General features: G+C 35.2%; 1 protein-coding gene across 1 annotated transcript; it reads right to left on the bottom strand.

Annotated features, from left to right (window-relative positions):
- Nucleotides 1-130: 130 nt before the first annotated feature.
- On the bottom strand, nucleotides 131-3,388 carry LOC113237079 (cytochrome P450 18a1). The gene is made up of 6 exons (XM_026473340.1): nucleotides 2,986-3,388; nucleotides 2,480-2,601; nucleotides 2,042-2,266; nucleotides 1,756-1,960; nucleotides 1,385-1,649; nucleotides 131-1,272 (listed from the first exon to the last, which is right to left on the bottom strand). Exons 1-6 carry the CDS (start codon nucleotides 3,371-3,373, stop codon nucleotides 846-848), a joined length of 1,632 nt encoding a protein of 543 aa, XP_026329125.1. The 5' UTR covers nucleotides 3,374-3,388; the 3' UTR covers nucleotides 131-845.
- Nucleotides 3,389-26,056: the final 22,668 nt, after the last annotated feature.

The raw sequence follows: 26,056 nt of genomic DNA on the forward strand, positions 1-26,056 counted from the left end.
TTAGTTGGGCTAATAAACTAAAATTGTTACGATGCCTCATTATTGGGATTACAAACAAAACAATATATATGTTTCAATAGTTTTTCATTTATTGATAAAGTACACCTTAATCATTTAGATTATGAAAATACAACTATGTACTTAAAACTTATCTAAGGATGGTAAGTTACTGACAACGGTAAACTACTTGTTTTTAAATATCGGGTTTATGAAAATATCATTACAGAGGCAACTACGTTGCAAAATGTTGAAAATCAAGACAAAATTATATCCAAATACGAAACTTAAAATATTCAATCGTATTACCATCGGCGACGTAGCAGCCACCGTTAGACTAGCCTGCACTACCACGGCATGGTACATGTTACACTATAAATAGAAATAATAATTGACGAGGCACTAATGGAACATAACACACATGAGATCACACTCAACAATAACACTCATAAGTGATATTTACTAATAAATAATGACCTAGAATACGCGTATATTTTGGTATAGGTACTAGAGCTTAATACAATACTTAACTAAACGCTACAGTGTTTAATACAGTGTGATTTGCTATGATCTGTAATACCGCCTTTATAATACTACAAACTCACACAACCAACTTTATGTATATAATCTCATCAGAATCATACGATACAAGCTAAAGTCTAAGGTCGGTTAATTAAATGAACACTTTTATGCACAGCCTCAACCATCGCCACAGCGACGTAGTCACTTAAATATAAAGACTTAAATAATGGTCGTAGATGCGCTCTAAAACGAGTGATCGATGAATACTGGTGGGTGAACTTGGCAAGCGCTCTTGCGCAGCGTGCTGATTATGGTTAGGCGGCTAGTCAATGTGAACCAACGTGGCGCAACACCTGATGCTCAACTACGAGTGGCTCCGGAGGCGGTGGAGGAGGTTGTTCACGGGGCACGAAACGTAAACGGAAGGATTCGGGCGCGATTGTTGCCCCCACGATGCCTTCTAATGATGGCAGTTCCACACCCGCTTCCGGAAGCATGTCAAACTGGTGCATGATACTAGCGAAGAACATAAACATCTCCATACGCGCCAATACGTCACCTAGGCACATGCGCCGACCCACGCCAAAAGGCATAAAATACTCTGGTCGTCGAACTTTGCCGTCAGCATCGATGAATCGGCTAGGGTTGAACTTATCAGGCTCCTCCCATAGATCGGGATCCATGTGCACGCAGTTGATCAAAGGTACCACCTGCGAGCCCGCTGGAATTCTGTACCCATTTAGGTGGACATCCCTGTAGGCAAGAAACGAATGTGTTAGTAATTTGTTTTCTAAAGTTTATAGTAAACAACACATACAACTTCAAGTAAGAAATTAATAACATAAAATCATATTAGAATACTTACTTAGTGGGAGAATGAGTAGTTGCGAGGGGAACAATATTCGACATTCTCAAAGTCTCTAGGATGGTGGTTTCTGTATAGGGCAGGTTAGGCATATCCTCGACGGTGGGAAGGCGGCTGCGACCCACTACGGCATCTAGCTCATCCTGGACGCGCTTCTTCACATCGGGATTCCTCAGCATAAACACAATCATCCATAATAATGACGACTTAATGGTTTCCATGCCGGCGGAAAATAAGTCACCAAGAATTTGTTTTAGGTGCAGTTCTGAAATAGTACGTTTTATTAACGTAACATATTTTATAAATTTCTTTATCTTATGAAAAATAATAAAAATATAATGTTTCATATATAAGGATGGCGTTATATTTACCATGATCACGTCCTTCGAATAACTCTCCAGCCCTGCCCTCGGTCTTCGCTTTCTCAATTTCTATGAGGTAAACATCAATGAGGTCTCTGGAGTTGTCCACGTCAAGAGTTTCGCGATGCTCATCGATCAAAGTTTGATAGAAATCGAACATTTGTAGGCGATTTTGAATTATTCTCTCTTGGGCTTGTGTTTTTCCAGGGAGATACTGTAGAGCAAGCAAATAACATTAGACATTTACTTAGCTATCACGAAATGAGTTAAAATTTTGTAATGAAAGTTAACATACGTTGTAAAGAGGGACGTATTCTCCGTAGTGTATTTCCCCGAAAAGCCTCATGCCTTCCTCGATGAGATGGTTGAGGTGCTCAAAGCGCTCATCGCCCTGACTAAATCTCACGGACATAGTGATGCCACAGATGACATTAGACACAACGAGAGCGAGTAAGGGGTTTGCGTCAATGGGAGTGCTGTCAGATGCGCGTAAACTGCCCATCAACTCCAGTACTTCATTCTGTAAAGTTAAATTTTTTGTTAAGTCATTAATTCCAACGTACCTACTTATATGTTAATATTTTCGTTTGAATTGACCTACTTGAACAAAAATTACAGTCAGTTCTAATAGTAACGAAAACACGAATGTTATAAAATTTATTATCACCAACTAGGATTGATTAGATATAAATATTCAGAGAAACAATGTCATGAAATGATAAGAAGTGCAAACCTTAATTCTTCCTTCCATGATTTTCTTGCCATTGCCCATGTATGTCATACCAAACTCGCGCAGTTTCTCATGAAGGAACCGGCGCTGGCTCTTCCAGAGGCGGCCCTCGCTATTGATGATACCTGCGGGAGGCGCGGCGCGGTTAGACAAGCGGATTGACCGGTAAGTGACGCCTGGCGTCAGGGGGCGGCGCGAGCGCAGACTACCGCCCGCGACCCCGCTACCCTCTCCGCCCACACGCACATGTGCTACCGATAGTATACCGGGCATAATACTCTCCATTAATATTATGTATGCCAACAATTACGCATTTTTTGTAATTTGATAATAATTTAATAAGTTTATAAGAAATTATTTAACAAACAAAGTTAAATTTGAAAACACGGGTGATAATAGTATTATTCACTTCGATCGTTATCATAGTGTTTTAGTACATTTCTTTGTTTTATGAAAGTTTTAAAATGTATAGATTAAAATTTTTACATTTACAAATTATGAATTCTTACCTAGTCCTTCCAGGGTGTGCATAAGCGGCGTGTTGGGTCGGCCGGTGAACTCCTCGCGACGGAATGCCTCACGGATGAGCCGGTAATCGCTGAGGACCACTGTCAGCTGGTTACCTAGCCGAGCGGAGAAGAGCGGACCGTAGCTGCGGGCCAGTTCGAGGAAGGTTTTATGACGCACACCCACGAATGGGAGGTAGCCCACAACTGGCGGTCCCCATGGGCCTGGTGGCAGTTTGCGTGCCTCACGCACCAGCGCCATCAGCCACATCGCCAGCAGCACCGCGCCTGCTGCCACCAACAGCGGCACAGACGTGCGCGATGCACAGTAAACTACCACTTGCCACATCCCCCATAATAATTTAGAATTTGTTAGCATCGTTAATATCATCGTAGTCTTTTTTTAGGATTTAAATCAACAAAATAGTCTATAAATTGTCGAGCAAACGAAACATTCGTGCGAGGAGCTTGTCGAAGATCGCGCGATACTACTATACTGAGAATGCTATGATTGTATATCGCGTGCGACAGTCGTTTGCGCACTGGGCGCCGTTGGCGTGGCCTTGCGAATAAATAGTAGCCTGCGGGGTGGAGCGCGGTTCGTCCCACCGGCGCCTGAGCCCTCTTTCCGTCGCTTTTCTTCACTCTGGTAAACGCTACGAACGGCGTAGCAGTGCTCGTAGCACAAATTTATTTTAAAAAATAAAAAACAATCGAGTAATAAGAAGGTTTAATACGTAATACGTAGAAGTTTAATACGTGGTATTTGTTTCAATTTGTAAATAATTGTTACAGAATTATTTACAAATTATTTCGTTAGTTATTTAATTTTTTGAAAGGATTCAAAAGAATCCCATAATTAATTTAAAATGACAGTAATAATTTACAACTTAATAAATTTTGCACGTGCAAATTATTCCAAGTGTTTTAAAAATCACACTTAAGGATAATGTATTAAATATGTATGCCAATGGTAAACATAACAAAAGTACTTATATAATTTTTGCTTCTTTAAATATAGTAAGTGTAACAAGAGAGGCGGAGACAGAGAGAAAAATAAGTAATTAATAATTTGATAATGAACTAAGACAGTATTTTCACGTTTTTGGTTGGCGTTTTCAGTGATTAATTTTACGGGTTGGTATCTAGGTTCCTTTATTTGCCAATTTTTATTCGGAAACTTAGACTTCGTCCTTTTCGGATTGTTTTATAAAATTTATCAATTTCTTTTTTGTTCATATGATACATTCGAATGTGGACACTTGGTCAAGGCATAATGTATCGTAGTGAAGGAACGAGGGCTTATCGAGGTCGTACGGGTATGCATGCATATGATAAGATTAACGAATTGCGTAAGTTGGTGCGAACAAGGTGACGGCGGGTCAACGACTCGCGAGCGAGAGCCTTGGGCCAGCCCGCACGGGTACGCGCCCGCGTACCAGGCCCGACCTCTAACTGACACTACAAACATTTCACAAACTGGACGCGTCTCGCAAAAAGATCGCTCTCAGCTCTCAGATTCGTTCGCAGCTACGGTCCGCTCTTCTCCGCTCGGTTAGGTAACCAGCTGACAGTGGTCTTCAGCGATTACCGGCTCATCCGTGAGGAATTTCGTCGCGAGGATTTCATCCGACCCAACACGCCGCCTATGCATATGCATATAACTGCCTCCGTGGCCGAACGGTTACCACTGGAACGACTGCCACGCAGAGGTTCCAGGTTCGATTCCCGGGCCGGGAGAAATAGTTGTATGGCCTACAATTATTTCTCTCGTGAGTTTGGGTGTAATTTGTGGTTGTCTATGTGTGTGTCCATGGCACCCGCGACACAGGGTTTCCCTAGTGCGGGGCTATGTTGAGTGTATGCGTCATTTATTATTTATTTAATTATTTATTTATTTATGCACATACTGGACGGACTGGGTATGTGTTCGTCCCGTCACTCGGTATTATAAAAATAAAAGTAATAAATAATAGGAAGCAGCGATTTCCATAGGCGCCATTGCACCTCTGACGTCTCCGATCGCAACGAGCGTAACCAGTTTAAACAAAACCTGTCTGTCGTAAAATATAAAGAAGTTGACATGTTTTGAATTTTTTTAGACTAAAATAAATAAAAAAACTCGCTGCATCACGTTAGGTATGATATAAAACTCGTCTGATTTGATAAGATTTCGTCTAGACATTTCTAGATGCATTAACGTAGAAGGTAACTTCATGAAGTATCATTAGTATGAAAGTGTCTATCTAGTGATACACTACATACTAGTATATGAAAACGTCATGTATTCTGGAACATTCTTAGAAAATTACATTAAAAATTTAAAACATAATTTATTACAATAGGTAAAGCTATATATAATTGTAATGGTACAGTCGCTAGAATCGAAATCAAAATTTGATCTTCCTAGAAATCATAAAAATATGTAGAAAAATATTGATATTTATGCAAATAAACAACGTCCACGGTGGCAAATGTTTCATAGGCAGATGCAGTTTTACAATTAATAATAATAATGCACACACTCAACATAGCCCCTCACTAGAGAAACCCTGTGTCGCGGGTGCCATGGACACATACATAGACAACCACAAATTACACCCAAACTCACGAGAGAAATAAGTGCCAGACAGGCATGGTAACCGTTCGGCCACGGAGAACGGCCAGTTCAGAATTATTCACTAATTAATTATTTATTAATTATCAACTAAACATTCATGGAGATTATTTATTTTAACTTAGCTACGTGCCTACGTATTAATACAAAAGACTGTACTTGCTCATAATCAATTTATATTCGTGGGTATTGTAGGCAGCAAGCATCATTTGCATATGTAGATTATTCTTGTAATTAAAGTTATTTATTGTGTTTATATCTAATAAAATCATTGCATTATTTAAAGTAATTGGATTATGGAATACAAACAAATATTACATAAGAAAACGCAGAGAATACACAAGAGGAAAAACCATTAAATAAATGAAGACTAGCTCAGCAACATTTTACGAATTCGGAGGATGATGAATGATGATATAAATGGCCACATTTGCATTACATTCGATTGTAACAACTGACATAAATCATTTACATATACAATGTATCGATTTGCATTGTCACCATATTTACAGAGGTTATCTTATTTCTGAAACTGAACCCAAATCGCACAACTAAAACAATAAATCGCAAAAAAATTCTTATATTCTTATTTTTTATTTAATTGCGGTAAACATAGATTCCCTATCACCTGATCCAAAGGTCATTAACTTTTGCACGGCACGCGCTACCAAACAGCGAAAGATGAAGGAGCCGCCAGTGTTGTTATCTCTTTCTTAAACGCAAGCGCTCGCGAGTCGCGCGTCTTCAATCAATGCGGTCGCGTACGCACTGGGATAAGTGGGAGAGCTAGCCCGCCGCAATTCTATCATTTCTATCTAGTATATCGCGAAGTGCCGCGTAACCTGATTTGTTTTTTAAACAAGAGATTTTTACTGTTGACCAGAACTGTAATATCATCAAAGTTGTGCTCCTTCTCGTTGTGGACGGCAAGTGCGTGATTATTACTTATAGGATGTGAAACGTTTAGTTTCCACGGAGAAGATTATGAGTGGCGAACAATTCCGCGCCAAAATCATGTCCGCTTTCTAACTTGTGAAGTTACATTTACTAGTGCTCAGAAAGTTGAAACCAAACTTTCGACAACGTGCAAATTTTTGCATAGCCAGTGGTGGCGGACACTTGTAGTAATTCCTTCAAGTAGATAGCCTAAAATGAGCACTTGTAGCTTCTACTCTACTTAGTACAGGGATAGCGCAATGAAACAACATGTGTTTACTTCACGTACATGTGCGATTCGTCCGCTCACACCACTGTCTAGTGTCGTAATGGCGGGAACGTCGGGCCGCTGTGCAACTAATGTTGTCTATTGTCTACGGTACATTACGTGTATAAACTAGAGCACCAAATCTAAATTACAAAAAAAAAAAACAGACATTTTTAGTCAACTTCCCTAATTATTGTAATTAATAAATTATAACAATAATTAATCATAATTATATAAAATAGATAATTAAGCAATCTAGAAAGATATGTTTCGTTCGGTGAAATGCAGGGTGACCGAGCACTCGGACCCCGTCGGGGTCACTGCCCGCGCGCAGTGCATACGATTTAAATATAATTTTGCAAAACTTTACTAGATACAATTACTCAGAATATTGAACAGAATATTTTTTAAATATTTTAGTTGATTTAGTATTATATGTATATACAGTGTGTTGGTTTGTATTCTCGCCATATTTAAGAAATTAATAATAAAAATAATGCTAAATCATTGAAAAATATCAAACAAAATATTCTGGTCAATATTCTGGCTAATTGAACCTAGTAAAGTTTTGCAAAATTGTCCCTATATCGTATGCGCCTCGCGAGAGCAGTGACCCCGCCACCCACTTCACCGAGCGATACGTAATCTTTCGCGATCGCTTATCTACCTATTTTTTAAATTATGATTATGTACTAGTATTGTTATAATTTACTAATTATTTACATTAATTAGAAAAGTTGACTGAAAAAAGGTTTTTTGTAAGTTAGATTTGGTACTTACCAATTTTAGGTTACATGAAAGTATTACTAGAAGTACCTAGCTCCATAGCTGGTGGACTGGCTTCCTACCGGAGGCACCTCCAGCTATACAGAGATTCAACTTAATACTTAGTAAGTTTCGTTTCAACTTAGGACATTGACTTCACAACTTTGAAAGAAGACGATTTTTGCGCGCAATTCTTCGACACTCGTAATCTCCTCCGCTTAAACTAAACGTTTCACATCATGCCAGAAGAATGATCACACACTTACACTTGATTGTAATGCAGGTTCTAGTGAACCTGACAGCGGTTCTCTTTTGCACTAACTTTTGTTTACATATCAGACCACGTGGCCTTTCGTGAGAGACTAGCTAATATTTCACTAGAATTGCGGCGAGTTCGGCTATTATCCCACCTCATCCTTATGGGTAAGCGAGTGCACTAGTTAGGTTGGCGCGTGTGCTGTGTTTGAGAAAGAAAGAGATAGCAATACTTTCTCGGTTCCTTCTGCTGCGCTATAAGTTTAGCACGTGCCGTGCAAGTCAATGACCTTTGGATAAACCAGGATCAGGTGATTGCGAATCGATGTTTACTGCAATGAAATAAAAAATAAGAATTTAGGTTTTTTCCGATTTTTTAGTGATTTGGGTCTAGAGGTCATTCTACCTCCGTAATAATGGCGTGAATGCAAATCAATACACCATATTGTTATGCTTTCTTAGAACAAAATTCGTAACTTTATCTTCTGAGTTTAAAAGATTGTAGGCTTATGTGATTGTTACACTTTGGAAATTAAATTTTTTTATCGGATCTAAATCGCGTATTTGATTTTTTAAAGAACCCAATGTTTTGGGCTTTTTATACGTCTTATGGTCACAGTTCACTTTTCACGATTTAGGTTATTTATAAAAAAAAAAAAAACAAAAATAATTTCATTTCTAATCTTAAATTTTTTTAAATTTTATTTGAGATATATTTCTCACATGTACACTGAAACGACAAAAAGTCACAGAATGTTGTCTTACTAGTGTACAGGGCCAAGAGCACATCAAGCTTGACACTTAAGACTTAAATCCAACTCTATGCCGCTTACGATAAGAACGGTGTAAAGTACAAAGTGTCAAGCTTGATTGTGACTGAGTGCTCTTGATTGTACGTGTCAGAAATATATCTCTTAGATTTTAAGACTTTTGTGGTCATTATATAAATATCGGGAAAATAAAAAGAAGTCATACCGTGGTAAGAAACCTGATATTAGTGATAATCATTAAAATATCTCTTATTGTAAAACGGTTTTCACTGTGTATAAAACTAAATTACTTTGTTTCAACTACTTATACACGGTAAATATTTAGAAATCGAAGCAAATTTTAAACAAAAATGATCTAGAAAGACGACACCTTTCTAGATTATTTGTATTGATTGTGTATGGTAATAATACTTCTTTTTGCAACCCTTTGACAAGAATGTGTCGGGCCTACAATGACTCTATACTCCTGTGAAGTTGACCACCCCTAAACGGAACCCATTAATGACATATTATCTTATCTTATATTCCTGCTTTCGACGTAAGTATACCCGGATTTTTTTTTTAACTTTTTGGGGTGGTCTGCTTCACACTGTCACCCCAAAACGGCTTTTAGTGATTTTTTGTGCGGCAATCGTTAGTATATAGTAAGTATGCTCATACTGGGCGTAAGTGTGCTTGGATATATATTTAAAAAAAAACAAAGTGGGGTGGTCAATTTACCCATACGTTTTACACCGTCATAAGTTTTTTCAAACGGACCCGGAAACATCTTGCGTAGGTCGAAAGCAAATCGTAGTATGCGTTAGTACCCCTGCATCCGATGGTAGTGTCCCAAAATAACAAAGATTTTTTCAAAAAACAATTTATTAGGTGAGCCGTTCAAAAACGCACGTGGCTGCGTTGATGTCTTTCATATGAAGCAAAAATCTGACCACGTCGATGTCTTTTTCATATGAAACAAAAATCAGTCGATTAAGTATAGAATATACATTAGATAAATACTTAAGTTAGCCAACTTCACAAAAGTTGATTTTGTGGCTGATCCCGGCAATGATTTGACATGGATATTTGATTGTACTTTTATAGACTTCGTAAACGAACCCGCAGTTTCTCCCTTTCATTGTTATAGTCATAGTAATTTTATTTAATGTTACAGTTTTGTGACATCTAGGTAAGTTTTACAAATATAAAAAAAAAATTGTTCACTCTTGAATGGCTGTGTTGTATGTACATTTTAACCGCAAAAAGCAGGAGGTTCTCAATTCTACTGTATGGGTTTTTTGTATGTATGTTACGCGGTAACTCATTCGGTAAGGCATTTTTGAACCGATTCTGATCATTCTTTTTTGTTCGAAAGAGGATTCAGAAGCAGCGGTTCCATTTAAATTTGAAGAAAATATTCCGTCTCTAAGAGTGGCAAATTAGGGGATCAATCCAGTTTCGCACACTTTCCGGTAACCGTTTTCAATAAATCTTGGCAAATAGATGTAATTCCACGAACTTTTGAGGTTGGTGTTTTAGTACTCTGTACTGAGATTATTAGGTTTACATTCTAGACTAGAAATAGTAATAATGTTATGTAAACTGTTTTGTACACGTATTAAATAAATAAATAAATTTATTTTCATGTAGTTTTTACTTAGTTAACTAGAACATTAATAAAAAGCATACTGTATTAAATATTCAAAGATCATGTTAAGGTTATTTTCTTATCAATCAAGTTTAATAAACGGAATCCTAGAGGTCATATCAAAAGATTAAGTGGCCTTGCAAGCTGAACAATCTTGTCGATTTTTTAGATTATGGACTCCAAATAAACCTATATGTTATGTACATAAATTATAATAAGAATTATATTATATAAAGATAAAGATGTTTATCACGTGATAATATGTAAATTGTCTATTTTATGATATGTAAAGTATTATTAAAATAGTCCGTGAATGTGTTGTCGGTATAACACTATTTGTATACCGGTATGAGTTTTTTAGGCATTGAATTAATTTATTTAAAAATGTTGACTAACTACAACGCAGAAACAATAAAAATATGTCACCACAATTGTGTAACAATACTATTTTTAGCAACGATTTTTGATCATTTAGTGTCTTGTGAAATAGACATACCTATAGAATATGTTTTTTTTATAATATTAAGTGACGGGATGGACAAGTCGTACGCCTGATGGTATGCTACACGCCTGTCCATAACAGTTGTAGTGCCACTCAGCTTTAAATCGCAAAGTTCTGAGGGGGCACTGCCGCTGCGTCCGTCACCCTGAGACATAAGTTAACAAGCCTCATGTGATTGTAATTTCGCCAGCACCCTATGTAACCTTTTGTTGTTAGTTTTGTACATAGAAATAAGACAGACAAAGCGAAATGGTACAAGCTTCGATAATAGCAGCAGATACGCTAAGACCGCAGGACGCAATTTGTCGTTAGCGTTTGTTTACAAGCTGCCGGGTGGATAAACAATGTAAGTAGGAACAATTACCTGATTAAAGCAAGCCTACAGGCTATCTCAGCGGTGCAACGGCACAGCTTGCTTCAGCACTAAACCTGCCGATTCATGATAAGTTGACCCAACTGTCTTTTGTCTGTATTACAAAACTGGAACTAAACTTTTACACTTACCTTTTAAAGCTATACAAAAAAATTAAATGCTCGGCGCATTTACAATACAATATATATACATGAAAGAAGAAATCGTATAGAATCGCAGAGATGTACAACCGCCCGTTAAAACCCATTAAGTCAGGTTAAAACCCATTAAACCCATTTAAATTTAAAGCATTTTCATGTAAATTACATTGTAAAAACTTTGTACCCTTGTAAGAGTAAATAAAGATTATTATTATTATTATTATTGTTGTTGATTATTATTGTTTTCTTATCCGGACAATTCGATTTAACTTTCTATTAAATCGATCGGCTTGAAAATCGCATTGAGATAAATCGATACAAAAATTGTTAGATCGTATGCATTTGAATTTATCTTTATAAAAATCGAATCGTAATGTGGAATCCTTAGGCTTAATTTATATTGCAGCGGAATGGAATGGAAGCGATTTTTTGTAACAATATGGTACATAGCATAATGAACTTCATGGTCAATATAGGTTTAACGTATAGACTAGATCCCAGCCAAAATTTTCCGCGGAATGCGCGAGTCTTCTCGAGCATGCGCGAGAATTCCGCGGAAGATTTTGATTTGTATCTAGTTTGTACGTTACACAATAGTATCGTTACAAAAATTCGCTTCCATTCCGTTACGCCGCTATGTTGTGAGAATCAATTGCAAGAAGGGTATTGTGTGGAGATGCTTCTCTCTCTAAAAAAAAAGGTTTTAAATCAAAATTTATAATAAGTATTAAATAATACCAAATTCCGTACTCGCCGTTTCTGCCCACGATTTTATTTAGAAATGGGACAACACCCAGCGCTTTGGGTGAAAACCCGGTTAAAACCCGGGTGGGTTGATTAGGAGTTAACCCACTGCCCTCTTGTCTGCCCTGGTCGCATAGAGTTTAATAAATAAATTTTGATTAAAACATTACCCTGTACATTTCGAAATATTGCACAAAGTAGTCTTTCATATTTCGTTCAGTGTTGTGACCCAAAACTAAAGATCCTGTTTGGTGGCGGATACTCGTATCTCATATCGACGGATTTATTACAGTTCAATTTGGCTCTGATCAATTTAGGCCAGGAGAAATAAATGACGCCGATCGGCGAACTATTTGTTTTTCGATCAAGTTACGCTTTTGAACTTCTAGCCGGACTAAAATTTGCATACACTTCTTGCTTGTAAGTACATATACCTATACGGCTTCTTGTGAATGTGACTATGAAATTAGAGATTTTTGTAACGTGTGTCTCAACAATATATTACTATATAACATTGTAACGATACCAACCCTCTTCATAAGGACTGCAAGTTAATGTCATCGTTAAGTTTATCGTATAGAAGAAGTCCGTATACGAAGTATCCTCATCATCAGTGTCGATACAGTGACGAGAAAACTGATTGGTAAAACAATGCGGCACTGTCTTTACCACGCCTCGTTACAAAACGCGAGGTGCAAGAAATTAATCTGGGCTTGCTCGAATACAATCGGATATGCTTCATTTGACAGAGTCTACAAAATTCTATTTAGGCAAGGTGTTAAAGTTTTCTAAAGCAAACCTAATCTACGTGAAAGTCTAATTACAATGTTCTTTTTTTCTCCGTTTGTATCCACAAGTTTCCAGTATTTTGCTGGAAACCGAAGATGTGAATATGGATTAAATACACATTTAGGTACCTATTCAATCTTATCCGATTTAACTTAATAAGGTTAACAACCTTTACCAAAATATAATTACCAAATGTGCGTCCAATAAGTTAATCTTCAAACATTGCAGAGTCATTTGGGACCTTTAATTGAATTGGTAAAACCAGTTAAACATTTACTAGATTTGTCTGGTTTTAAAGTTTGCCGCTAATTAGCGCTAAATTGCTTCTATTTGTTGAGGATTGTATGTATCATATTATTTTAATTAGTCACAATGACCGAATAAAATTTCTTAGGGCTATTCAGTAACTAAATTAAATGCACCAATAACGTAAGATTACCTTCTTTGTTGTATTTATGTAAATTATTATTTGTTTATCTACCGGATATCCAATTAGTAGTAACTGTTAATTATCTAGAATAATTGCTACAATGTATAAGTATCTATGCTTATCTTACACGATACGACAAACACATTATTCAATTTCGAAGCTGATTTTTCTTTAGTACAACTGTACTAATTAACAGTTACCAATAATTATTATATGTAATAGTCCTAAAGAAAACTTTGTGGGAATAGCCCATTACGACTATGAGTATACGCAGGCGCAACATGTGCAGCGCATGCGGTTCAACGGCCGTCCTTTTTATCGATGCAATCATTCGTCGGTTTAGTTCCTAGATCAATAACGTATTTTCCGCTCACGTAAATACGGTAAATAGTTCTACGCAAACAAAGACGGGTAAACACACAAACAATGAATTGTGATTTTTTTTATAGGTCAGTGATATTTGAAGTCATTAGGTGTTGCAATCTTTGTTGGGTGCATTATTTTGAATATTTGATATTATAATCAATGACCTTTAGGTAAATAAATTAGTATACATTTACAGAATTAAATGTTTGCTTTAACAAATTAAACTATGTTTTATTAATATGCTAACAAAGCAAAGTTCCTGGAAGTAGTTAATTGGGAGTGAGTGTTCTATTTGTCATTGCACTACCCATTAAATGCCTTTAATATTTTTGCGATATTTCGCAGACAGCTTAGGCTTTAATTTAATTATTATTATAGTCAATTGCCTGATTCTAAATGATTATATTGATAGATTGATAGCGTCTATTAAAGTCAACAGACATGATCCTTAAAAACGAAAACGAAGAAGGTAGTAGAATTGTTTTCTTCTTCGATGCATATTGTATTGTGAATACATATACAGAGATATCTGTAAAATACTAACAATTTCCCACTAATATCATAAACAACAACTTTTGTTCCATGAATTTCTATAATTTATATGATTTTAGTTTCGTACAAAACTAAAAATATTTAAATAGATCAATCTCAGTCCTCTACCTTATGGAGTCACCACATTTATCGACACAGAACCGCATTAAGCTGTTTGGAAAAATCTTTCAATAAGAGGGAAATGACGTTGTGCGTTTCGCATCGGCGATTCGAGCGGAACGCGCAACATCTTTTTAGCTCTTATTGTATGGACATAAGGTTTTTTTGACCAGTTTACTACGGTTCCGTGTGAATAAATGTGGCGAGTCCCTTACTAAAGATCTAAACAGTGTCAGATAGCACAACAAAAACTGAAAAAATCTATTTATGGTAAATTTATTATGTTTTGTAAAAATTCATGGAACGAAAGTTGTGGTTTACAGTGTTAGTAATATAATACTGCAAGGTTGTTAGAATTATACAAATAACCCTGTATACAATATGTTTAGTGTACTTGGTTACATTAACAGTGCACAGACCAGAGATTACATAAAAAAAGAAAACATATAAATTTTCGCCATACAGTGTGCGTCAAGTGGGTTGTCGTTCTTGGCACAAAAACCGCCTTGCTTTGTAAGCTTAGCTTAGTATTCGTCAACTCACTGGAGAAATGCAGTTGCTTCTCCTCGATTATTTACTCGTAATACTTGCCAATACGTCTTCAACGTACGGATGGAAAATTGTCTAATCATAACAACTGATTTCACTTATTGATCTAATTTAAAATGACAGCAATACAGTTTTAAGCTGTGAGTAATAGTTACCTCACGCATTTATTAATCTTTTTGCCATACTGTTATTTTAGTCTGACCTACTAAAACAACCTGCTACGGAATAGCAATCATATTATCACTAGATATCGAAAGCACCTGTAGTGAAATCACTAGCACCTAAAGCTATTTTGGAGAATCAGCGACTTACTTATTCATTTGCGTTTTACATGAAACAAGTAAAATTAGGCAAACCACGTGAATGTTCCAGATGCTTGTGGAATACGTATGTGATCCAGATTGCGCAGAACAATTTATCACCGTTTTCGATTGTTTGTAGGCGCCGCTAGGGCGAGCGTGAGATCAAAACAATCGTGTAGAAAGGAGACGGGATGTTAAAATACATTATTCCTCTTAACATAAAAAAAAATCACGTGCACACATATTTATTGTATTAAATTATCTTATTTAGTAAATTTAAATTTTCGCCACACTTATCAGTTCCAAATTTTGTCTTGAAAGAAGTCAATTCTGAATTAAAGAACGGAATCATAGGTTAAATCAAAGGTTGGATTAGATATTTCGCTCTTAAAGTTTCTTATTAGATGGTCTAAGCCATAGGTTTCCAAACTTTTTGGCTCACCGCACCCTTAGACAAGATAAAAAAATTTTAACGCCCACCATTACAAAACATAATTGAAAACACGTCATTTTTTTTTAAATTAACACAAAAATCACAAAGAGAAATATATACATATGTAATGTAGTTTGTATAGATAATTCAGGTTTTTTTCTCAAATACAGTAGCACCCCCTGGACAGCATCGATGTCCCCCATTTGTTTTTGAGACTCCTGCCGCCTCCCAGGGTCTCTTCAGCACCCGCTGGGGGGCAGTAGGGACCACTTTGAGAAACTGTGGTCTAAGTCCATCCAGACTTTTATGAGACTATTGAGAAGTAAGGCGGATGAGATTCTAGATTTACCTTTTAGAAATTTTCTAGTAAGCTTGGGATCAATACTAAGGTAAGGTAAGGCCTCCGAATAATGTCTAGTATTAAGTTATTTTATTTACGTCTCTATAAAAATGAAAACCAAATAAATTTGTGCTATTGAAATTAAATAAATTAAAGAAAAAAGCGGCACTATAATTACTTCACCCTATATGTAGGCATATGAAGTACAGCATTTTAACAAGCACGTTATGCATTTCTACAAGTATGTTGCTAGATAATCACTTTTTGTATCTCTATGCAAGATTAATATCTACTCAAACAATTAGGATCACGTATATTTTATAAATGCATACAAAGCACTTTATTAAGAACAAATATATTATGAAGAAATATTTTAAATAGGAAGGTAAAGAGACTGCGTCGGTACTTTTAGTAAAGCTTATTTTATGGGTAAGTTGAATACTGTGGGAAATATTATGTAAGGTAATATGTATATTACAGACAGGGCAATATCTTAATTGCATGCCATTACTGCATACTACAAGATTAAGTATAAGCAATTGAGTTGCTCAATTAATGCACCCATTTTATCGTAACTCTTAATTTTATTGTCATGAGCAGTAAGGCTTGATTTTAAAAAATCCATAGAGAATATGTAGCGTCATCGATACTGCTGGTACATATTTTGGAATTTTTTTAACGATGTCTAGGACATTTAATTATCAGTTTGTCCATGACACCAGTGTCATACGAATTAATACAGTTGATTATACAATTTTTATTACTAATATAAAATATTATAATATCATGACCTTCAGTGTGCAAAAAGTAGGTGCTGACCCATTTTACAGAAAAATGACACGATAAATTCACTCGGTAAACACGCGACACGCTGATCTTGTAATACTTTTATTAAAAGAGAAAAATTAATGTTTCTTACTGGCTTACATCGTAAACGTAAAAGCTGGACAATTGTGACATTTATCGAATGAAAGAATATAATAAAAATATTGTGACACGCTTTTATCTCGCCTTCAATAGTAAACATTTTCGTAAAATTCAATACATGTGCGATAATGATATTGCAAAACCAAAACACGACATTGAATAAAGTTTTAGCACATACTTAATTTTAATCGTTATTCTCTTTTTGCCTGATTACATTATCTTCTGTGCTAAGCATTTATAGTTGGTTGTAGACCATCGGAGTAAAAGCATGTATACGACAAAACGAGACCTAAGACAATTAGTTATTGCTTAGCAGAACTATCACAGGAATGCAATTATAGTAATGGTGGGTCATATTTCAGGTATCCAAACGACTAGGTGCTCAAGAGGCCGTAACACGGGGTCTCGTGTCGTTACGTGGAAGTAAAGTAAACAGTGCCGTGTCGAAGTTGTAACAATGCAACAACCACTTTAAGCAGGCCCCTAACGTTCAAAGCGATATAGACATAAATGAGGTTTCCTTGAACTGGGTTGGTTGTAATGTCTTCCCGGGATTGCATGTGAATAATTCCGACGTAACCTGAAACGAAGCTCGGATTAGGCATGTGTTAAGTATAATTCTCATAACATGTTGTTTTAGTTATGTAAGTGGCTACTGATAAGCATTTACGTTTGATTAAAAGCAATCGAAACTAAGATTTAAAGTAAATAAGATAGGATGAATGGTATACACTTATATAATTACAAGTATCAACTATATTTTTCAAAGATTTTTTTTATGATACCAAGTAACGGGACGAACAAATCGTGCGCCTGTTGGTAAATGACATGCCTATCCGTATCAGTTGCAGTGCCACTCAGAGCTTTAAATCACAAAGATCTGAGTTATTTTATTAGACTTATGTCATCTTGAGACATAAGTTGACAAGTCCCATGTGCCTGTAAAGTCACCAACACCCTTACCATTTAAAACCGAAACACCAAGTAGCACAAAAACACCAAGCAGTAATGCTCACATTACTGCTTGGCGGCAGAAATACGTAAGGTAGCAGTACTTCCCTATTGTACTGCTACTAGAGTTTCTTAATTGGCAGCCTAATGTTTAAAATATTTAATATTTATATTTAAAATGTTAAGTATTTGTAAATAAAGTTGGACGTGGACGTTACAACTGTAAATTAAAACACGTAAACGATGTTGAAAGCTTTGTCTTTGATGTTAATAAAGATATAGGGTACATAGCTACTAAAAATCAGTAAAAACAACGACAAACCCATGACATAATGTAACGATAACATCGGACCACGCAAGACTGTTTCCATAATATTCCACTTGTAATAATAGGCCATCGCGTCACAAGAGATACCGCTACTACACTTTCCCAAATAATAAACAAATATCGTAGGGTTGTGTTACTGATACGATCCTGTTGAAACATTTATTTATCTTTTTATACTCGAGAGAAAATATTTCAATTGAGAGCAGAGAGAAAAATACAAAAGGCGTAGCAGAAGTGTAAACTTCATCATTAACTTCAACTCCTATAAGCCTGCTGTGTACCAAGCCAAAGGTATATATTACAGGTACCGCTATAGGTCTACAGGTACAGGGGTTTTTTATGGCAACAAGTACCGGGACGAAGAAGTCGTGTACCTGGTGTTCAGCGACACGCCTGTCCGTAGCAGTTGCAGTGCCACTCAGCTTTAAATCGCAAAAATTCAAACGACACTGCCTCTGCCCCTTTTGCCCTGAGACATACGTTGACAAGTCTCATGTGCTTGTAATTTCACCAGCAGCCTTACCTTTCACAACCAGAACACAGTAATGCTCACATTACTGCTAGGTGGTAGTACTCCTGATAGCCGGATTCTTTTACAAGCAGCTGCTTACCGCGGTATGATTTTAAATACTTCTCCCCACATTTCAACTAGTGGCTATAGAACGTGTCACCTTGCGCTTTGTGGCCACGGGTTGACTGGGAAGCGCCAATTGAGAGCTTTAAGTTATATCTTAGTAAGAAACTTTTAAGTATTGATAATGGCATTATAAAACATATCCAATACCTATATGCACAAAATTTTTGAAATTAGTGTTTTGTGTGAATGGTCGGGGTGAATGACTCTGTTTAGAACGGAACGAATTATGCAGGCGCAACCAATCGATAAGAGGCTTGCGTAAGTGCAGTCCGCCCTCTTAAGGGTCTTACTATACGGAATACTTGTCCTACAGTGTTTCCTTATAGTAATAAATTAAATGCTAAAGTGGATTTGAAAGGAATTTCTGTCTTTGTTCTAGAATATGTACTATCTCGGGGTAACTGAAATTGGTATGGAGAACCATAAACGACACGGAAGCTTTTCTTACTAACTTTCATACGCCGTCATACTAAATAAAAACTCATACTACATACTAAGGTTTAAATTAAAATATTTAATCGCTTCTTTGAAAGCTTCTTAAATAATTGCCTATTTAATTGGCAATATGTTTTTCTTTTTAAATTTTAAGTTGACAGTGATATCTTTTTGGTGAAAATTCTATTTTAATGGCCTTTAGAAAGTGGTATCACTTTATACTTTTCTAAAATTTTACGTTTAGATTTCAATTACGAATGATTAACTCACCCTGGTTCAATGAAATGCAGGCAACGGCTCGTGAGAACTGCCCTAAACTAAATCTAAACACAACGCAGCATGTGACGTCATTACGTCGAAACTACAACGCAATTCATGGGTCAGCCGATAACCCACTTCGAACAGATTAAATTGATATCTGTTAATTCATTATTTGAGAACCAAAGTACTCAGCAAGTTCTTCGGCTATAACTACATGTTTAATTGTAAAAACAATAAATACTTTACAATACCTTTTTTCCACCATTTAAAAAAGGTATTGTATGCACAGTAATATTTGATTAAATTGTTTAGAATTATGTCATAATGTACATCTCTTTCTTGTAGGAGGTGTACCTCCTTTTGGAACCCCTTCTAAACGTATCTAGTAATATTATAAGTATAATTTTTTTTTCGATTGAACTGTTTTGTTCAATAGAAAAATAAATAGTTTAGTGACTACACTAAATTACAAACAATTTTGTCGAGTATATTCTTTTTATAAACAATAATTAAAATTACATAACGTCAAAATAACAGTGAGTAGAATTGAAGCGGGAGTGGGCTGGCCCTGTCGCCCGCAAGAAAGGCTCTTGGTGCAAGGCAACGGTAGAATGGAGACCGTAGGGCGAGAGACGAGTACGACGATATCAAAGGACTGGCGGTAACAAAGTTGTTAAAAACTTCTCAAGAATGGGAAAGATGACATAAGCTGACGGAGGCCTTACAGGTCGAGAACGGCTAAAGAAGAAGTAGAAGAAGAACCGAACGTTAAAAAAACCGTCGCGATTATTAGTTGAAATTTTATCGTACATCATATACAACGTGTTCATTGTATACTTCACGATGTGTCTGAGTGTTCTTGGAATGTACAGTGTACATGAAACGAAATAAAATTTCATTATTGCAATCAAATTAGTGAAACGTAAAATACGTAATGTATCTAAAAACATGCAGTTATCTTGCGCATGAGCAATTTTGTTCGGTGGCGTAGTTCAGATGCTTATTTTCTGCATATCGTCCATTCTCATTTATAAATTTCAAAATTGCGCAAATATAAAGAATAATTTCTTCTTCTTCAGTCTTTGATAACTCACTGCTGAGCATAGGTCTCTTTATTTGCACGCTAATTGCAAATAACTGTTTATTTCAACGCAATTGATGTCGGATAGTGAAATACTTGTACGTAAATCGAAATACTCACACGTAAATTAGACGAATGAATTTCATCGGACCTGTTAACTTATGTCTCAGGGTAACCAAGCCAGCTTCTCAGATATTTGCGTTAAAGCTCTGAATGGTATTGTATTGTTATGGATAGGCGTGTCGCTTGCTATCAGGTGCACGACTAGTTCGTCCCGTTACTTAGTAATATTCAAAAAATATATATTTTATGACTATTTTATTTATTATATATTCTATTTATTTTTCCGACTCGTGTCAGTTACCATCACGAATGGCGTCAACATCGAAGGGAGGACTGATACTAATTTTCACTAACCTATTTACAAGGAGGAGACTACACGAAATTGGTAGTAAGATATATTCAATTTTTAAGCTTGCATAATTTTTGTTTAGGGTCCAATAAAGTGGTTTATACGTACACCTATTTGAAAATAATTTAAAATAATAGTAACAGTCACAATCTAGAATGCTGCAAATAGCTAGAGTACTACAAATTAGTGATTCGACCTGCACCAGGCAGTGATAAGATTACAAAGCAATACAATATGCATCGCTACTGAGTATTTCATAGTACCGATACGTTGGACGTAAAACCAAGATTAGATAGAGCTAAAAATGTATGTGTGTAATGAATAAAAATATAATATTAAAATTAACCATCATCAACAAACTATGTACGAGACACGAGTAGAAACGGGTCAGAAAAAAGTTAATCGTAATCCACCACGCTTCATGCTCCATACGGGAAGGTTATAATAAAATAATACGAGTATAATAAAAATTTTAAATTAGCAGTAGAGCTCCCTGTGAAAGAGTTCGTCCTGTGGGTAACCTTACCTATTTCTGCCGCCAAGCAGTAATGTCAGCATTATTGTGTTCCGGTTTTAAAGGACAAGGGTGCTGGTGAAATTACAGGCACGTGGCACTAGTCAACTTACGTCTCAGGGCGCAGTGGTCGTGCACCTCAGATCTTTGCAATTCAAAGCTCTGGGTGGCACTGTAACTGTTATGGACAGGCGTGTAGCTTACCATCAGGCGCACGCCTTGTTCGTTCCGTCACTTGATATTATAAAAAAATATAACGTGACTATTATTTTTTTCTCTCAGAGCGGGACATCCGTAAAATTTATTATTATTTTAAATAATAAGACACACGTTTATGACAGTTACAAAATATTTAATGAATAAAAGTAATTAAATGTTTAATTTTGTGTAAGTTTAAGTCTGTTTAATGAAATGTAACTTTTTGATCATTGCAATGATCAAAAATTTTAAAAAGGACTAATCTTGTGTTGTTGTGTGGGGGTTGGTTTTATATATTTTTCTTTTTCGGGTCATTTTTTATTGTCACGCGTGTCCTGTCTTGTCAAAGCCAAAAATGTTCCATTTTTCAATATTATGGGGACAGCGGGACAGGAAGCTTAAAAGCGGGACTGTCCCGCTCAAAACGAGACGTATGATGACGTTAGATTTATAACAACACGTTGTTGTCGACAAGTTATATGTTATTTAATACATTTACGATATTTCGTCACCATTTTTCCTTTACTGTTAAACCAAGTCATAATTAGAAAAAAATCTAATATAGGCAGTAATGTAAAAGCACCAGTGTCTACGAGACTTAAATTGATAATAAAAATCACTTCAATATTACCTCAACGGCATTTTGACCTGAATCAGCAATTAAGATAGGCTTACTTGCTGATTGCACTGGTCACCTTGATTTATCGACGAATTTAAATCCATTTACACTTACTAAAAACTTGCAATAACAGTATGTGTGTTGTATATTACTATTTCTTACTACTTAATAGTTTGAGATAAAATCGTACCTACAGCGGAGAATTACACATACGCAAGGTTTTGAATTGTGTATCGATAAAGATGCTAAATATTAATTGGACAATTCATTTGTGGTTTACGAAAATTTCTTGGAGAAACGCTGGTTTAATTGATTTGAATTACAACACGAAAAATGAGTACGTAAAACATTAATTTATTACGAATAAATACAATATCCAATATGAGAATGAATTTCAAATTCATTTCATGGCGACTCAACAAGCAGTTGCAGAGAAGTAAAAAAGCACAAGAGTATTTATTTTTGTATAAGCTTTTATTTGACTTTAAATCACATTAGTAATAAATAGCAACTGACATATAAATATTCTTATGTAATATTCTTAATTGACTTGTCCAATTTTCCTAAAAATCCTATAAAATTTTGTTTGTGTTATAATGTTAATCGGAAACATGCGAAACAACACGAAAAAATATACTAATAAGTTCTTTGTTCTCGTGCTCTTATACGATAGTTAAGATGTAGAATATTTATAAATTCTTTGAGATATGAACTGCATGATTTTCCTGAATTAAAATTGTGACATGGTTTATTGGCATTAAAAACCCCGCTATCCTTTACAATGGAATAAGAAACAACTAAAAATAATCAATTTTGGCAAATTATTCAATTTAAAATAGTACAATTACCCTTGTACACAGCTACTTTACTATTGTTATGAAAGTGATTGAGAAGACTACCCCAGAAAATTGCCTCTCTAGGGATGTGGGTGTACGTCACTCTTTTTAATGACTCATCAGTGGAATCACTACGTAAAGTTCCTGATAACACTAAAAATCTGCTATAAATAAGCGTATCAAATGCTTTTTTATTGTCTTTTGTCTTTTCTATCTGCTACATGGAAATATTATACAAAAAACTAATTAGACTAGAAAATAAGTTACGGATAGTGTACAAATTTTTTAAATTTAAATGTTTTACGGATAGTGTGAAAATTTATTCTACATACCAGTAGAATATATTTCAGCTGTTCGTTATTTTGTACGACGCTTTATTTTACGTTATACTTACTTAAATATATATAGTAATTATATTTTAAATACTAATTTGTTTACCCAATTAGATTTAAACTTTCGCTTACAAAAGAGTATTTTTATGGCAGGCTTTTTGCTTCTGGACAACGAAAATGGAGGCTCTTTTGAGTACCATTACCTACCATTTCATGTTTTGCGTAGGAATGATCTTTTATAAGAAGGATTTGAAATGATCGAACAAACAAATAATACAGACTTTGTAGTTAAGGAAAAGCATCAATTTTAATTAGAATCAAAGTTCATTAATTTTAACTGTTAGGAATATTTTATATGATGAGAAATAAATAGGTACACGATAACATAAGACCTCAATAATCCCCGGTCTTATGAATCAGGTTTTTTAATACTATCAATAAAGTTGCATTGCAAGTTAACAAAAAACAAATTAAATTCAATTTTTTCTACTACTACAATATATAAAATTTGTGTACATTATCTATTATTTATTAAATTTGTGTACATTATCCGATTATATAGATAGTATTATTTATCCGAGCATTATCCCATAAATATTTCTATATTAGCGTTCTCACAGATGGCGCTACGGCAAAAAAGCGTTAAAAACTAAAATTGCAACATACACAGCACATAGAAAAATGTATATAGTCCACTGGTTCGTTCCGTAGTAATTTCTCTTTGTGTTCAATCTTTGTGTTAATAATTATAATAAACTAGTGAAGTGCGACTCATTCGTTCGAAAATTAAATAAACCAACTTTAATAGATATAACGCTTACTTAATAAAATTTTCATTTGGACTAAATACAAACCCGATAACTTAATGTCATACAATTCTCGTTTGTAATAATATGCACATTTTATTCAGTAGTGGAGCCATTTTACACAAAAAATTAATTCGTGCTAGTAAAACATCATGATATTTAATAAAACTTAATATTATTCATATATTTGTTTCTAAAAACAGTAAATTTCGAAGTGCGTAGGGAAATGTATACTCCAGAAATATGGTTCTCGTGGCAACATGGCAACGACAAAAAATACCGCACAGTCTGGATAAGTATTCAACCTTAATTTTAGATTCTCTTAGTGCGATTTCACTACTGGTGTAATAGCTTTTTTGTATAAAAATAATTTTAATGTTTATTTGAAATAAGTACGTACCAAAAGCACCCAAATTAAAAATGAGACAAAGGAAATGGCTTTTTATCACTAAGTCACAGTAGTACATAATCTACTATGTACTACATAGTGCGCACTATAAGTTTATTGATTTTCTTGTTTTTTACATATTTATTATCTACATTGTTTACTGTTTCTTGTGTAATTGTATTCGATTTCATAGCACTTAAATATTGCTCAATGCAAGTTGTGTTTCATCTGTCACTAGTTGTGCATCTTGCCATAATACTCATAACAATGCAACTTGAATATGTTATTTGATGTAAAATCTGTTTGTTGATGAACCTAATAAATAAATAAAAAAATAAACAAAAATTGTAAGCATCTCAAGAATATTTATTTTAATATACTTTTTCAAGTAACGTACCTACTGGGTCTTGGTGATGGTGGTTTCTTGTTGTGTGAAAATGGTTTTTGGCATCCATTTCGTGCTCTCGGGTGCCAGAACCTCAGGACAACTGAAAATAATAAATTATTGCTTGGAACAGGAGAGATTCTAAATGGCTAACGTATAACTATTTCCCGCAAAAATGGCAGAAATTAAACTATTAAAGAAAAATTACAATCTAAGATATGGTAGTATAGACAATTCGATGCCTGAACCAGTCCCGCAGGACGAAAAATGTTACTACTATTGTTTAGAACAGTAGTAAATATAACTTAAAAATATTTTTCACTGGATTTCAAAGGTTACAGATGAACTTTAACAAAACCAGTTTATTTTGTTTAAGCTAATGTAAAATAGCAATGAAGCGTTATTGAAATATGTAAGTCACTTTTGTCGGAAATAATATTTTAAAGTATAAAACCGTTATATTGTACTAATGATCAAAAAAGGTAGCTACATTCAAATGATGTAGATAATCCATAACACCTCTGACCTTTATCTTGATACTATTATTTACTTATTATATTACTAGAAATACATAACTTATGTCTCAGGATGACACGCGTAATGGCAGTGCCTCTGAGTGGCACTGCAGCTGTTACGGACAGGCGTGTCGCTTGCCGCCTGATGGTACGACTCGTTCGTCCCGTCACTTGGTGTTATAAGTTATGAGAAACTTGGTTCCCACTAAGAACACCCTAGCCATGCAGTGTGTATGACGATCATTTAAATTGTTGTCACCTACCTCTACTTTACTATGCTGCATAAAAATCTAAATACATACATATATTAAATACTAACTTCTATACTATTGCAACTCTAATTTCACATAAATAGTAAGTATTTACTTATACCAATTGTTTGTCCCGCTACTTGGTATCACATAAAAAAATACATGTGAATAATTAAGTATTTTACAAATTTGGTAAATATCAAAAGTTATTGATATAACTATGACACCATCGGATCCTAATGGCGCAAGGCCAAAATATTTTTGTGCATTTTGTCACAAAGTTCCTACACTTATTTTATTTAGGATCCCCAGATTGTAAACATGCATATAGGTAGATA

Source organism: Hyposmocoma kahamanoa, unplaced genomic scaffold (assembly GCF_003589595.1).
Source record: "Hyposmocoma kahamanoa isolate Upper Pololo Valley unplaced genomic scaffold, ASM358959v1 93, whole genome shotgun sequence".
In the NCBI taxonomy this organism is placed as follows: Eukaryota; Metazoa; Arthropoda; class Insecta; order Lepidoptera; family Cosmopterigidae; genus Hyposmocoma; species Hyposmocoma kahamanoa.

Coding starts and splice junctions, on each gene's coding strand:
- LOC113237079 (XM_026473340.1), bottom strand. CDS start 3,373: ATGATATTAACGATGCTAACAAATTCTAAATTATTATGGGGGATGTGG. Junction 2,602..2,985: donor GCACACCCTGGAAGGACTAG/GTAAGAATTCAT, acceptor CGCCTCCCGCAG/GTATCATCAATAGCGAGGGC. Junction 1,650..1,755: donor ATTCGAAGGACGTGATCATG/GTAAATATAACG, acceptor GTACTATTTCAG/AACTGCACCTAAAACAAATT.